At 42.8% G+C, this 16,438-nt stretch overlaps 1 protein-coding gene across 1 annotated transcript in view; it reads right to left on the reverse strand.

Annotated features, from left to right (window-relative positions):
• The window catches only part of Megf10 (multiple EGF-like-domains 10), a gene marked incomplete at its 5' end in the record, with an annotated part of 100,063 nt that overhangs the window by 35,147 nt on the left and 48,478 nt on the right, over positions 1 to 16,438 (reverse strand). Inside the window, 4 exons of the mRNA XM_013015532.1 lie at positions 370 to 544; positions 3,537 to 3,749; positions 10,886 to 11,022; positions 15,025 to 15,145. Of these exons, the coding sequence (XP_012870986.1) occupies positions 370 to 544; positions 3,537 to 3,749; positions 10,886 to 11,022; positions 15,025 to 15,145 (646 nt within the window). The remainder of the gene's footprint in view (positions 1 to 369; positions 545 to 3,536; positions 3,750 to 10,885; positions 11,023 to 15,024; positions 15,146 to 16,438) is intronic.

Here is a 16,438-nt window from a genome sequence, read left to right on the forward strand (position 1 = left end):
TTTGTCTATCATCCCAACTATGGTAGTAAGCATGAAGTTGGACATGGGCAAAAAGCAAGACCTCATTTCAGAAAGGCTAGTGGTATAGCTCAAGCAGTAGAGCGTCTTCCTGGGAAGTAAGAGGCTCAGATCAAACCCAGTACTGCCAACAAACAAAGACATATTTTTATAGTTTTATCAGCTTTCCAAGTTGTCATCTGAAAGTCAGTATTATTGATGTTTCTACTTGTACTTTTCTATTTTTCTCCTTATTAATGATGTGAACTATTAGCACATACTCTTACCTTATAATAGATAATAGAAGTCATGGTACTTGTGCACTCTACAGCGTACCCCTCTGCTTCTGCCCACACAGCCCAAGTCACTCACTTTGAATCCGGGTGCACAGGTGCACTGTCCCGTCCTGCTGTCACAGTCAGCTCCGTTCTGGCAGCTGCAGATCTGTTGGCACGCTTCTCCGTAGAACCCAGGAGAGCATGTCTCATTACAGTAAAGTCCAGACCAGCCTGGCCTGCAGGCACACTCGCCAGACATGGGGTGACAGCTGAGAGACACGGATGAAAGGGACGAGTCATTCTCGAGTAAACATGATACGCGAGGCCTGGGCAAATGTTGTTTTAGCCATGATCACTAAAATATGTGGGTGATTCCATACACACATTTAAACTTCACTCTTAGGCTGGGCATGATTTCATTAGCTGGCGGAAACCTGATTGGTTCTGCAGACGTGTAGGATGTTAGCATTGTGCTCTAGCAAGAGGACTGTTACAACCAGGTCCTTTTGTCTGCGATTCTGTTTTAATATCCTTAAATCCAAAGCACTACTTCAATACACGGACCTCATGGGGGAATATGAAAGAACTCCATCTGATGACGTGTCACGTCCGTTAAGAGTGGGAGGTCCAAGGAGCTCCGAAAGCAGTGTCCTCGTCAGTCTGCGTGTTCTCTCCCCTTCCTCTACCTGGTAGCAGCGCAGCTGTTGCTACCTGGAACAGCAGCTGTATTGAAGAGCCAGGCGAGCAGCTGTCGCTCGCTAGCAAGAGGACACGTCAGCTGCGCTCCACTGCACGTGGAAGTCGGCCCACACAATAGGCCACTCAGTGGCACGCTGGCTCAACACACCCCACAGAGAAGCCTGAACCATCAAACTGGCCCGGCTGACAACTGGAAGACTGTTTAAAGATGGTTTTCCTCCCCCCAGTGAGCTGAACACTCCCCTTAGCAGGGGCAATAACTCTGCTGTCAAACCCAGACATTTACGAACTGGCCTCTTATCGGAGGGCTATTCACAGACTGTACCTTTAAAAAGGGGGAAATGAGGGCAGTTTGTAACTCCTGAAGAACCTTAGAAAAGGCAGATAACTCCACTTGCCCAATGACCAGTGAGTGCCTCAGACATACCCCCACTGCTTTAAAAGTCATTGTGACTTAAAAGGAAGTGCCCCTAACTACTGAGAACCACGTGATCTTTGTGGTGGCTGTGGAAGTGGAGGCACAGACTGGCAGCTAGTGTGTACAGGGCACTGGATAGTGCCAGCGCCTGCTAAACTTCTACCAGCACCCTTGGACGCAGTCCTCTCCAGCATCCCAGAACAGCAGATGTGATCCCATTCCACACATGAGGAAGTAGAAGCCTAGAAAGGGTAAGACACACTCAGGCAAGGGCAAAATCAGACTTGAACTGGGCTTGTCTGTTTTTGTGTCAAAGAAAAAGGAAACCTGCTAGCAGCCTTTGAGAGAGACTTGATGTAAAAGAAATTTGTTAAAATACAAGACAACACTCATAAAAGCTCAAGAAGATTGTGCAAAAGAAAAGGAGACAAATTTAAATTTACAATAATAAAGCCCTGCATTTGAAAAAAAAAAGCCATGAGATTCCAAATAACTGATCAGGCAACGTAGTTACCTCAACATACGATAAAATAAATGAGATTTTTGGAAAAACATATTGCTTTATATTAACTAGAAAAAATAGTATTTGTGGTATAGACACATGTACTATGCAAATAGATAATCCAGGTCCAGAGAATTTGAAATGACAGTGGCAGACGGAGACATTGATTTTCAATGCCCCCAGGAAGTAGGAGTGTGTGCACTGGTTCTCCAATTGATTGACACCAAAATCAGTATTCCACAATTTGTAATTAGATGTAGGAAGCCCTCAGAACACTTTGGAGGCATCTGATGGGTTTTCAAGCAAGCAGCTGAATTGATAATGAGATTAACATCATGGAGGTGATGGATGATCTCTATATACTATGTACCAATCTATGAATAGATACAGGTGTGTAATGACTATATTTATGCATATTATATATGTGTATATACATATATGTAGTGTGCATACACATTACACATACATTCACTTACATGCATATATGTATGCATATGTGTGTGTGTATATATATATATATATATATATATATATATATATATATATATCACAATGAAACTAACCAAATGCTACTTGAAAAAGGAGGGAAGAGGGGAGGAAGAACTGGAAATATAGTAAAAGAGCCTAATTTGATCTGAGTATAGTGTGTGCATCTTTGGAACTCTTCCAATAAAGTTTTATAAAACTCTTTCATAGTACAAGTGTCTGATCATCCAAAAGTAAAGAAAACACAATTCAAATAATATAATCAAATACATACACAGCAAAGTCTATCTTTATTTTTTCAAACAATAACTTGAATAAGAGACCAACTGCATGCTCTGCTGAACTTCTGTGCATTTGAGAGGGACATGTCCAGGAGTTATCTTTCAGCAATATAAATGAAGTTGCATGTGTGCGGAATGCAAATAAAAAAGTAACTCTGGTAGTATCTGAACTGTTGCATAATGCACTACATTTTTGTCAAAAGCAGTTTTCCAATAGTCTGAAAACAGACGTGGAATTCTAAGTGATGTTTATCTGATTCTAGAGGAAGAGAAGAGAAAAGAGTGTGGGAAGATATTTTCAGGAGCAGACAAGGTACAGTAGAGTGGGTGGGATTGTGGTTTCCTGTTCTTAAATTCCTCTAGAGACTTTTTTGCACGACAGGACGCTTGTAAGTCTTGAGTCCAAGGTATTGCATTTGTGTCAGCCATGGGAAGTCCTTTCACAAACCTTCTACAGGTTCACTTCCTCTCTATCGCCTGTTTCAGTCCCACAGATGTGTTGTCAAGGAAAAGATATGGCAGTGAGCATTGTTTTATGATATTTTCACATCCTAAATTTGGCTTCATCCCTTCCCTTCCATGCATTTTACGTAGCATGGAACAGCCCAGGATCCTTTTCTTAGGGAAAAGTCCCAACTGAGCTTAGCAAGTTACATTTTTACCAGCAGCTGTTAAGAGATAAAAGAACTTAATATCCACCCAAAATCATCTAACAATCGTAGCATTCCTCACACAGGCTGTCAGTCCCAAAATGAACCTGGGCCAGCCCAGGAAAGTCTACGTTAGCAAGGTCTCAGATGAGGACCAGCTTGTCAAACGCTCCTTCCAACTCCTGGACACTGAGGTTGTGACTTCCAGAGGCAGCCAGCCCTCACCTGTGAGTGTGGTCCAGGTGGCAGGGACACCGCTTGTCACACTTGATACCGTAGAGCCCCTCGGGACACAGGCGAGCCTCGCAGAGCTCTCCGGCAAAGCCTGCTTCGCACAGGCACGCGCCGCTCACATGGTAGCACTTGCCCCCGTTGACACACCGGCAGGTCTCGGCACAGTGAACCCCATAGGTGCCAACGGGACACTCATCCTGGCATCTGGCAAATAGGAAGCAGAGATTAGCAAAGGCCATGGAAAAACAAACAACCCACTCAAAGTGGCCTCATTAAGCACACAGATCGATGCGGCCTTTTGAACTTCATCTTTACTTTGTGATTTCCCTATTCTGGGCAGAAAAAAACAATGAGATCAATTAGTCTGGCTCCAGGAATAGTAACAGTAGTATGCCTGGTGAATGCCAAGTAACCAAAATAAATAAATAACATAAGCTTGGGACAGGAAGGAAAGGCAGGGTCTATTAAAAGGGGCGGAACAAGAAGAGAAATCGCCCTAACAGTAGTACCAGCTCCCAACAGGTATGGTTTAAACAATGCCCTTCCCATTTCCTAAAGGGGGAAAAATGTGGTGAATTTGAAGCTAAACTTTAATTCTCTTGGCTAGCGTGTTGACATTCGTTTTTCGTTTCAACCATGCCTCTGCTGTGTTCAAAGTTCACAGTAATGACCGCTCCTCGTTTAGGTAGTAGCGTCCTCTTGAGAAGGGGGAAATCGGAGCTTCTGCAACCGCATGTCCTCCACGCCACGCAAGGCAAGCCCCTGCCAGTGGGTGGGAGGAAGCTTTTCCAACACACATATTTTGGCAAGTGAGATGTTGTCTCTCTGTTGTGAAGAAAAACTGCCAAATGGCAAGGAGCAAGGTAGCAGGCCTCAAAATGTCACTTAATTATCCTAAAAAAAATCCTATGAATTAAGAAAAAATGAGGGGGGGGGAGGGATGAGTGCGAATGCGGACAAGGGTGACATTGATCACGAGGCATTGTATTCACAAACTGCTTTGCTGAATGGCAACTCCTAGGTACAACTACCTAAAGGGAATTTTTAAAATGGCATTAGAGCTTTGTCTTAGGGAAGGACACAATCTAAGTAAGACAAGATGGTAAGGCAGGAAGCTGGGTTGCTGGAGGGATTTGTGGTAGAAAAGAAAAATGGATCTATCACTCATTTGTTGAAAGTACCAGCAGTTCTAGTCAAGTTTCTTCCGGGGTGGGGGGAGGGCGGAGTAAGGTGTTAGGACTCTGCACAACAGCAGGAGAGCTTTTGGCCAAAGACAGGGTCTCATCTATCAGCATGCTCACCACCACTGGAAACATTTTGACTGAGTGGCCACTTTCCAAGTGGTCTTAAGTTACACCAGATCCAGATAAAAAAATGTAGATCCTGTACAGCACTGGTAGCTCAGGCCTGTAATCTTAGCTACTCAAAAGGCTGAGATAGATACAAGGATCATAGTTTGAAGCCAGGGGCAGGAAAGTCCATGAAGTTCTTATCTTCAATTAACCACCAAAAAGCCAGAAGCAAAGCTGTGGTTCAAGTGCCTAGAGAGCAAGCCTTGGGCAAAAGAGCTAAGGGACAGAACCAAGCCCTGAGTTCAAGCACGCGCGCGCGCGCACACACACACACACACACACACACACACACAATGTAGGTCAGCATTGCACTTCTTCAGATCTCGATAATACAAACAGCAACAAGGTATGGTAACTACTTGAAGCATACTTGAAACAGGAAAGAAATTTGCTGGAAAGAAACAGTCTATCCACAAAGCTTTGTTTTTAATGACAGGGTGTGGCGACTTGTGGCTACGGCTGTTCTATATATACAGGGCAGATCTTGGCAATCTTCTAATCCCTTTCCAGTTAACCCTGGCTATAATAGAGACGGAATGTAATGGTGACAAAGAAAAGACATCCTCTAAAGCTGGCCTCAGATTCTAGACAACTGCAGGTACATTTATCAATAGGCAAAGTCTTTAAAACATTCAGCCTTTAGGGAAGTTCTGGAGAAACTGAGCAAATAGTACTTTTGCTTGTTTTGTACTAGGTGTTTTGTTTGTGTTTTGTTTGTTTGGTTTGGTTTGTTGCAGCCTGGGCTGGTTCCAACTTTGATCCTCAGGTCTCAGCCTTTTGAATAGCCAGGAGTGCAGATGTAAGCCATGAGTGTCTGGCTTTCAAATATCTGTTTGCGAGTGCTACATTTTTAGACCCAGGGAGCTTTATGAAGGTCCTCAGTATTTATAACTGGAAACTTCAACAAGCCTTGGCTTCTCCTTTATTCCCTAAATAAGTAGACAATAAGGAAAGCATGATTGCAGGACAACAATTGTACCTTATCCTGTCTCTTGCTGAGGACCTGTGACATAACTGTCACCCTGTCGGTTTGGATTTCCTTGAAATCCAAGAAAAAGAAGACAACCAAGGTAACATAATATCACTTCCTCTTATATAGCTTTGAAAACAAATGAAATGTCAAGCTTTGGATTATCTGCATGATTTTTACTCAAGACAAAAACAAAAACAAAAACCAGCACTAAAAGTCGTTTCGAGTGGTTTTGACTGGAAGCCAGAGAAATTACAGGGGAACAGCATGAATATTTGATCATAGCTTGGCAGAGTCTTCCTTCTCTCTGGGAAGACAACAGGTATGATAGCAAGTTCTGGCCCAAATTTACCTTCCTAACCTATAATTAAACATGCTACTTGTTTCTAATGTAAGTACAAACCTCATTCATTAAAATTTTACTTTCTAAAGCAGCTACAGTATCAGCTTGATTCCTCTTGTTCATCTTCTACTTTTTCTTTTGGGGAATGTTGTAAGAGAAGATGGCTTCCATCTACCTAACCTTTGGACACCTAATATGGACACCTTTTTAAAAGGATACTATTTTGTGGATGAAGTTGGGAGAAATAGAGGAGAACAATCAAGATGCATGGTAGTGATCAACTGATACAATGAATTGAAACCCCCTGTACAACTACTTAAAGGTGATATTTTAATAACATTATTTAATTACACAAATGTATGGGATATAGTGTAATATATATTTTACTGTTAATATAAAGGTGATAGAGGAGTTACCATTTTATAAATCAGACAATGAGTACATTTCTTTTTGGACAATGTCATACCTTCCTTTGCTCTCTCCTAGTTTTTCCCTCTTATCCCCACCCACAAGTTGTCTAGATCATCTTCAATACAGTGTCGTTTTCAATATAGTGTCTACTGAGTACCACTGCTGCATTTGTTCACCCTTTGTCCCTCCATTTGAAGAAAGTAAGCGTAATCATGAAGTACGACTTCTACTATTTCCCGTCAACATATTTTGCCCTATTTGGCCACATATTTTGCAATATCAGTTGCTTTGGTGGCCCCACACAGACAAGAAGAGCGGTCTCAGGAATTAGTAAAAGAGGAAATAGATTTCCTTAAGGAAGAGGTTAAAATGAAAGCTTCAAGGAAAGCAATAAACCCTGGCCATCATAGAAATAGCGGAAATTTTGGAGTCCTGCATGTTAAAATTTCCTGGGGGAAATGGCTAACCATTCACTAGAGCTAAATTAATAAAACATTTCAATTCCAAGACAAGCAAACGTCTCAGTCTTGTTTCAGTGCTGTGGTGGTTATTATATGTCTCCTGATGGCTGCTCCCTCTCACCTGCTCTCCTGAGCACACCCCTCCCTGGGGTGAGTTGAGCCAAATCATGATTTAGCCTGAGAGAAGGATGTTCCTTGTTGAACCTGGGCTCCTTGGATCAGCTGCCTGCCTTTCCCACCTCTGAAACCGCTGCTCTGGGGGAAATGAACAGCAGGGTGAAGGAGTCAGCTTGTCCAGCATCCTGGACCCAGGAGAGGGTTCTCCATGGAACCAGCTCTGTGTCCCTCGCGCTAGTCTGCAATGTCTGCCTTTGCCTCCTGCCTTTGCCACCATTGTCTTCACTATCAACATCACATGGAGCTCATGATGGCAGGCCAAATTCCTTGATTGGTTGGACCCCACTGGCAGATCTGCCCCGCCGTGGGTGTGAATGTGTGTGAGTGTGTGTGTGTCCCCACAAGGCCAGCAGAGGCCCAGGGCCATTCTGTGTGAGCGCCATTAGCCCCAGGCCCACTGTCTTCACGTCTCCACAGAGCTCTGAGATGTGGAGCCCTCTCCCTTCACTCCTGCTCCACTTCTTGGCATCTCCACCACCACAGCATCCTCCAGACGGTTCCACAGCCCCAAACCTCCTATTTGTCATCTGTTTCCCAACCCTGGGCCACTGCGGGGTGCGTGTTTGTGTTCCCACATCCTGGTGCTGCTGGCTGGCTGCCCACCACAGCAAGCCGGTCACCCTGCCTTCCCAAGGCCGGGAAGGGGCAGGGAGCACCATGGCCTCCGGCCTCTGCCCCACAAACAGCCCCTCCGCCCCTCAGTGTTTCTTTTCATGATGACACATGTTCTTGGTGTTGTGGGTTGTGGGCATGCGTCTTAACCCTAGAACCCAGTGGGGGATAACAACGGAACCAGAGAATCATATATCATCACCATCACCATTCTCTTCCTCCTGCTCCTCTTCCTCCTCCTCCTCGTCTCAGAAAAAGAATGCTTACAAAAGCAATAATCCAAGAAGTCAATTCCCTCCCCAGCCTCCTGCCTTTTCCCTAGCTCTGTGCTTTCCTTGCTTTACCAAAATGTACCTGAATTGTAACTAGTAATCCTTGCCCTGTTATTCCAAAAAAGATGAGCCTGAGCATTCTGGCCTTGTGTGCTTGTTTTCTGTGTTGCTCTTCATTTGAAACAAATATCCACTATTTATATTACATTATATTAACAATTACATATATATTACATGTATATAAATAAATTAGGTGTATATTACATTTACATTTATATTAAAAGTTCTAGTGAAATTAAGCATCCCTTAAGAGTCAGCTTGGCCTTGTACATTTCTTACCTGTATCTATTTTACCACAATTTAAAGGTCATGTGACAGCCCTACCAGTCCAAAACAAAACCCCGCTGGTAGTCACCCAAACATGCTGAGAAGCCCAATTAGAGAACGTAAACACCGTAAACTAATGGTACCAATAATCCACACATCAGAGAATTAAAGGAACAGATATAATCATATTAGTAAAAGATTCAAAGAAACATCTTTAATTAAGTGGATAGATGCCTGGTGTCAGTGGCCTGTAAACCTAGCTGCTCAGCAGGCTGAGATCTGCAGATTGTGGTTCGAAGCCAGCCCAGGCTGGAAAGTCTGTGAAACTCTTATCTCCAGGGAACAATAAAGAAAAGCCAGAAGTGGAACTGTGGCTGAAGTGGTAGAGTACTCACCTTGAGCAAAAAAGCTCAGGAATGGTACCTAGGCCCTGACTTCAGGCCATACGACCAGCATATACATATAAAGATTAAATGGATGGTACTAACAAAAAGCCTTAATAAAAAATAAGATATATCAATGCCATTTTCAATAAAACTATGACCAAGGAATTCTTGTATCAACCTCTACTTGTCAAGATTGTTTCAGAGGTTCAGAATAATGTAATAATGTAAGAAAATGAAATAGTCATTATAAGTATTGAGAAATGACTTATCATTATTGGCAGATGATATGATTGCAAAACTAAATGATTCTAGTATTTACTAAAAATAAGCAGGAGGGCTGGGAAGGTGGCTCAGTGGCAGAGTGCTTGCCTTGCATGCATGAGGCCCTGGGTTCCATTCCTCAGCACCACATAAGCAGAAAAAGCTGGAAGTGGCGCTGTGGTAACCTTGAGCTGAAGAACTCAGGGACAGCGCCCACGCCCAGATTTCAGGCCCCTCGACTGACACCCCCCCCCCAAAAAAAAGCTGGAATGCTGTTGGAAATTATGGCAGAAAAGTAAATATTTGAAAGCATTTTTTTTCTTTATCACAAAACACCTAGCTAGAAGCTGAAAATAATTTTTTAATTGTACATTTCTTGGAAACAAACTTGATGAGAGTATAACAATGACTAATTTGCAGGGAAAAACAAACCCTAGAGTATCATATTGAATGTAATAAAATTGAACCAGAATTTTAGAAACAAAAAAATATGGAAAACTGTGAAAAGAATTTTAGTTCACAGTGATTGCTAAAAAGTAATTACAGGAGCCAAGCACTGGTAGCCCATGCCTGTACTCCTAGCTACTCAGGAGCTGAGATCTGAGGATTACAGCTTAAAGCCAACCTGAGTGACAGACTCCTTCGCCAATCAACCAGCAAAATTTGGACTGGAGGTGTGGCTAATGTGGCAGAGCACCAAGAAAGCTGAGTACAAATGTGAAGTACACAGTTCAAGCCTTGATACCAATACCCCTCCGAAAATGACAGTTAACTCTATATTGTTCATAGGTATGATTTAACTGGATAATCATTGATACTTATATAGTTCATAGAAACCATTAAAAGATGATGATAGCTAGACACATACACTTCAGGACTATTCCTAGGCTGTTATGTACTAACTTACTTTTCTCACGGCCATGAAGGAAAGTTGGATTATTCTTTTTTTTTCTTTTTCTTTTTTTCCAGGGCTGAGGACCAAACCCAGGGCCTTGCACGCACCGGGCGGGCGCCGTTCTGCTTAGCTAAATCCCAGCCCCTGAAAGTCTGATTATTAATTGAGTTGGCCCAATGAGGAAAGTTCTATGTGCACATTGGTCTAAACCTAGGTTCCCAAATCTTTGTTTATAATCATTATACTCAATGCCCCTCAAATCTCTTACATAGTTTTATACTCACATTCAATGAATTTGGTTAGCTTATCTTTTAGGACATACAAAAAAGTAGAAGAAATAGGATGAACATGTAATATGGAACCTTCTAACAGAAAGCTACAAACCTTCTAACACAGTAAGTTACAGAACCACATGTGCACAGACAGCCATTTACCCAATGTCCAGCAGAGATCCTCTTCTACCAACACAGTAAAGTATGATGACTGATAGATATTCTTCACAAGAAGGCAACTGTGCTTTCTACAGGTACCAGTATACATTCCATTTGAAAGTTAATCTATCCACAAATACTTAAAAGGTAGTTGGTATTCTGAAGTGATCAATGTTTTCAGAATGATACATTCACCACAGGTTACAAATGTCTAACATTCTGCAGTCATCTTGTGATATATTCTCTAGCATCTTCAAACTTACCTCTGCTGTCTGGGACTCAGTTTCTATACATCAAATGAGTATAAAATCTTTCAGACACACCGAGACTTTGCAGATGCTTCTACACCTGTAGATGCATGGTCCTGACCACGCCCTTGGGCCTTCCAAATGTCCCTTCCTACCATTAAAAATGGTCAGAGAAATACAAGAGCATGCCTTACCGTTCCCCCGTGTATCCTGGACTGCAGTGACATTGGCCTGTGGCAGGATCGCATGTCCCTCCATTATGGCACTGACATTCTTGGGAACAGTTCTTTCCAAAGCGACCCTCAGGGCAAGGCTGACCACACACGGTGCCCTGCATTCAAAGAGACTTGGAAAATTAGATGGGCCCCTAGCCAGAGAAAGAGTGAAGGAAGGGGAGGAAAAGAGAGGAAACAGAAAGGACCAGAGTGTCTGGGAACAGGGCTGCAGAAACTGTAGATTAAGGGAAACTTAGAACATGTAGAGTGTTGATCATTTTAGAAGAAAAGTCACAACTTTTTAAACAGACTTATTTACTTGGTAGGCTCAAATCTTAGGAGACATTCAACATGGCAAATCAGCAGTCATAAGAAAAGTCCATATTAAAAACTGAAGCCTAAGATACCATTACTGAGTATGGCAACCTAAGGAATTTATAAATCTTCCTAAGCATTCTTCCTTGTGTCTTACATGACAATAAGTCAACTATCCTTACTGAACATCCTTCACATGAATAGCAACATCTGGTGTAAAGGATATCTCCAAATGCTTCACCATATGTTCCAGAAAAAAAAAAAACAGAGAGAGAGAGGGGAAGTAAGAGAAAAACTAGGGAGGGGGTAACAATGTTTGACAGGAAATATACTCACTACCTTACCAATGTAACTGTAACCCCTCTGTGTATCACCTTAACAAGAAAATTAAACCTTAAAAAATCAGCAAAAATTGTATCATTGGCTTCATTTCTTAAAGTGGAACATAAGTGAAATTTTGTATACCTGAATTATCAATATCCATCTCTAAGAAATAGTTCCCTAGGGGCTGGGAAGGTGGGTCAGTGGTAGAGCGCTTTCCTTGCATGCCTGAGGCCCTGGGTTCGATTCCTCAGTACCACATAAGCAAAAAGAAAAAAAGCTGGAAGTGGTGCTGTGGCTCAAGTGGTAGAGCGCTAGCCTTGAGCTGAAGAGCTGAGGGACAGGGCCCAGGCCCAGAGTTCAGGCCCCACAACCGGACCCCCCCAAGGAAAGAAAAGAAAAAAAGAAATCGTTCCCTAGGAATCAATCTAGGTATTTATTTCAGAAAAATTAAAGAGATTCAATAAATAAAGAGATTTGAACCTCATAAAGAGGTTCAATAGGCATTTCTGTCCTCAATCAATAGGAAACCTTATTTCCTGGGGAGGAACCTCAAGAGAATAACTTGGACATTTCTCAAGAAGTTGCCCATCTTGTCTGGTGAAGTCATGCTATTTCTTCTGATCCTATGTAGATTAGAATAAGATACTGAATCAATAAATCAATGAAATATGCTACTATTTTTTTTACTTCACTTAGTTACATAACTTGCAATTGTAGCTTCTGACTTATTGGAGTTATAGTAATGGAGATGTTTGTTGGAGGTATTTATTGGAGTTACAATTAGAGAAAACAACATATCCCACATAACGTAATTTTTTTTTCTGTTTTTTTACTGTCAGAATGTGTTGCTTTGTTGCCGCTCTCTTGAAAGACTAAAAGGCAGACTGTGAGCACTCTGAAATTGGAGGCTAGCGAACAGCAGATGGTTTTGTAAATGTTTATTCTGGATACCATAGGAAATACATTTCCTCTAACTACTGGCTACTCACAGAGGCAGTTGGTGAGCTAATTAAGTCTCCTCTGGTGGTTTCTAGCTATCTGCAAACAGGGAAAGTTCTTCCACAGACTCCTGGAGCTGAAAAAAGCCTTTGAAAGATGGACCACATTAGTGCTCAATGGAAAACCTTCAATGTGCCAGGCCTAGTGCTAAGCCCTGAGAATGAAAAATAAAATAAAAATCCCGGGTTAGTTTACAAGGCAATGAGTGGGAGAGCAGAAAGCAGAAAAGCTCTAGTCTCACCATTCCAACACGGCATAGTATATACTACATGTAAAGTGAAAAGACAACTAAAGGAACAACTAGCCAGGGGTCAGTGTGTGGTGAGCACATCTGATGCAAGTTCTGTCTCACAGGGCCGTTATAAACCCAGCGATAGTGTCGAGACACTGTGTATGAATAAGACTTAATGTGAACAAGTGGCTTCAAGGGGAATGCTTTCTATTCGTTAAAGGATGTGTGTGTGTACACATGTGTGAGCAGGTGTGTGTATATTCAAAGAACACGTGCTTGTCCTTTGAAAAAGCACCAAAAATGATAGCATGAATAGTATGTTGAAAAAATAAGATACACAAGCTGAAAGCCAGATACACACAGAAGGAAAAGGCGACATGAAGTATTCATGCAGAGAGATCTGTGAAGACCCAAAGCCGGGAGGAAGAGGTGGAGAACGGGCTCCCGCCGTGTGTGGAGGGGTGCATCGTCTGCCTGCTGGACTCATTGACCCATGTCACAACCACCCCAGGAAACAGCTTCAGCCTCACCATGAAGCATCTTCATGGACACTTACTCTGAAGTCCTAAGGCACTGACAGTTCCTCACCCAGAGTACGGAGCTCTCTGGACACTGACACGCTAGTAAAACTACTTCTCGTGAAGAGGACCAATCAAGGACCAGGACTGGCAAATGTTGACGGTATAAGAACTAGGAAGAGGTAGTTAAGAAGTACTAGAATTCACTCAGATAATTAAAAACAAAACAGAAGACCTGGCATAATGGTATACTCCCACAATCCCAGCTATACAAGAAGCATAGGTAGGAAGATCTCAGTCTGAGATCTTCCCAGGCTAAAAAGTGCAAGATTCTGTCAAAGGAAATGTCTAAAGCTAATAAGAGCTGAGAAGCATGGCTTCAGTGGTCAAGTAGCTATCTAGCAAGTACAAATCTCTGAGTTCAAACCTCAGTACCACCCAAAAAATGGCAGAGGGAGTAAGGAAGTAGAAGAGAAACAAGAGAAATAGAAAGCCTTTACAAGGGACATAACAAGATTAGATTTAGTGATTTTAACTTTGCTGAACTGCTGGACGGCATCCAGTGCTTCTTCCACAGCTCCCTTTCATCCTCAAGAACGAAACAAGTCTCCTTCTGCCTTTACCTTTAGAGTCGCCCATGCTTTGATTCTCGCATCAGACTCTCACAAAATCACCGTTTCTGATCTTCGTTTGGGTTCTGATATATTCATTGTACCCTTGACCTCTTGAACACTCTCTTACTTCCCAAGCGTCCTGGAAACTGGAAACTGACTCCAGTTCTCCTTACAGGGGGGAAAGGAGGAAGAACTGACACACGCCTGGGAAATGTTATGATGAAGTAGTGTTCAGAAGAATGGAGGATCAGAGGACATGGAGGTGAAGGAAAGTGGGTTGGCTATTCGTAGGTCAAAGCCTTGGAAAAGTGAAGCCTGAAGAGAACAGAAGAATCCTGGGCAGATCTGATTACTAAGCTGTCACTTGAACTTCTGCAGGAACTCCAATACCCCATGGAGGGAGAAGATGATGATGAACTAAGCTTCTCTTAAGTAGATTGAAGTGAAGAGGTTCCCACCTCTTCTTTTATACATACAGATGCACAAAGCAAGCCAGAAAGGTAAGAACCAACGTTATTTTCTGATTTTAGAGAAGTCCATTTAGTAATGCTTTAGCATGGTGTGTTTTATGTTGCACTATGAAATCCTAGTTTATGTGTGGGAAGGACAGTGAGTTATAGTTTCTTATATTAAGATCCAGTGGGTTCTGAGACATTCTGTAATATTTGCTATACTCCGTTTTCCTTAAAGTGTCTCCACACTTACATGATTGGATAACTTTCTTTCACGTAACACTTGTGTGTGGAGAATAATGTTCTCAAAGCACAACAGCAATCCACAGATGCAATGATGCAAATGATTCTCAAATACACCCAGTGTCTATCAACTCTACTGGTCATCTGGGAAACCAGATAATTTGCTTCTTTCTTTTGTCCTCAAAAGAAAGGCAAGGTGCATGGGCCAGCACACATGAGGGTCCTTACTGCAATTAATGCACCAGGAGAAGATCACGTTCTGTCTTCTCTCCACTGAAGGATGCTAGTTTTCAAGGGCTTAGTACTTGCAGTTTGGGAATCTCTGACCACTGCAGCTACTTCACCTGAAGTGTCTTGGAATGTATGACTCTGGGCGGGGCCAGCGGGGGCGGGGGGTGAGGGCAGGAGGGGGGAAACTTACCATCCAGCCAGAAGGGCAAGAGCATTCTCCGGTGACATGGTGACACACTCCCCCATTTTGGCAAGGACATCTCTGCTCACACTGTGGACCATGCTTCCCAGGGGGACAAAGGTCCTCACAGCTAAGGGATTAAGAAGGATGACAAAGGATACCATCATTTACTCCATCACATGATTCTTAGGTTCATACACAACAGCACCTGGGACCCTAAAATAAACGTTTCCTTACCCAGTAACTATTCATTTAATTAACACGAAAAGCACACATTGTATTGCCTGGAAGTGTCTTTGAGAGGCCATGCAGTCCTGTTGTTGATGAACCATTTGTCCTATCTGAGAGCATCAAAGAAGAATGGTCATATATCCACTGACAAAAGGAACTTTCTATGTGTGTTACTTTGCTTTGTGTGTGTGCTCTAGCCTCCAAGATAGAAATTTGCACATATTTATCATCAATTATCAGACTTCTCATCTCCAAATAACTCTATTTCCTCTAAGCCTTATCTCCCTACCCCCCCACCCCACCCCCACTCCCTGCCCCCCTGTCCAGGAGCTTGAACTCAGGGCCTGGGTACTGTCTCTAGGCCTCTTTGTGCTCTACCACTCTACCACTTAAGCTACAATACCACTTCTGGCTTCTGAGTAGTCTGGTGGAGATCAGAGTCCCATGGACTTTCCTGCCTGGGCTGGCTGTGAACTACAGTCCTTAGATCTCAGCCTTTTGAGTAGCTAGGCTGAGGTGTGAACCACATATGGCCCAGCAAAGCCTGGTCTTTTTGCTCTCCTGGGAAATTGCTCCACACTTCCCCTCAAGTCCTATTCAACTGGGGCCTTGATGAAAAACCCATCAAAACAATATTAACAATTAAACAGTTTGAGATGATCATCTATTCTTCTAAAATTAGGGCTTTCTAGGCTAATGTGGTTTTCCCCTTAGCTCTACTTTATAGGCATTAACACGGCAGGCAGGATGTATTTACCTAATCAGCTACATTTCGCCCCAAGTATTAGTTCTGTGATTTACAAGTATAATTTTCTCAGTAAGGGAACTGGATTTTTCTCTCTTTAACTTTTTTTTCCCTGCAAATTCTGCCTTTTATAATGTCAGCTAATAGAAGGTAACCGCCAATGCCCTGCCTACAAAGTAGTGTGGATGAAGTCGTGGCTCTGATGCTACCTGTACATCTTTATTCACAAAGCAACCTAAGTGTCCACAATCTCGTTAGGCTGTTTCCATGAACAGTGGGTGGCATCTTCCTGTCTGGCTCTTTTCCTGAGATCCTGAACACACTCAGTTTTCTCCACTTAATAATAATGGTTGAACCCAAGCCGGCCTGCTCACCAGCCACAGCACGACGCGCATGTGATTGTGCAGGAACTCAAGTGTGCCCCGACCCCCCCCCCATCGGGCCCCG

This window comes from Dipodomys ordii, unplaced genomic scaffold (genome assembly GCF_000151885.1).
Source record: "Dipodomys ordii isolate 6190 unplaced genomic scaffold, Dord_2.0 Scaffold27, whole genome shotgun sequence".
NCBI classification, from domain to species: Eukaryota; Metazoa; Chordata; class Mammalia; order Rodentia; family Heteromyidae; genus Dipodomys; species Dipodomys ordii.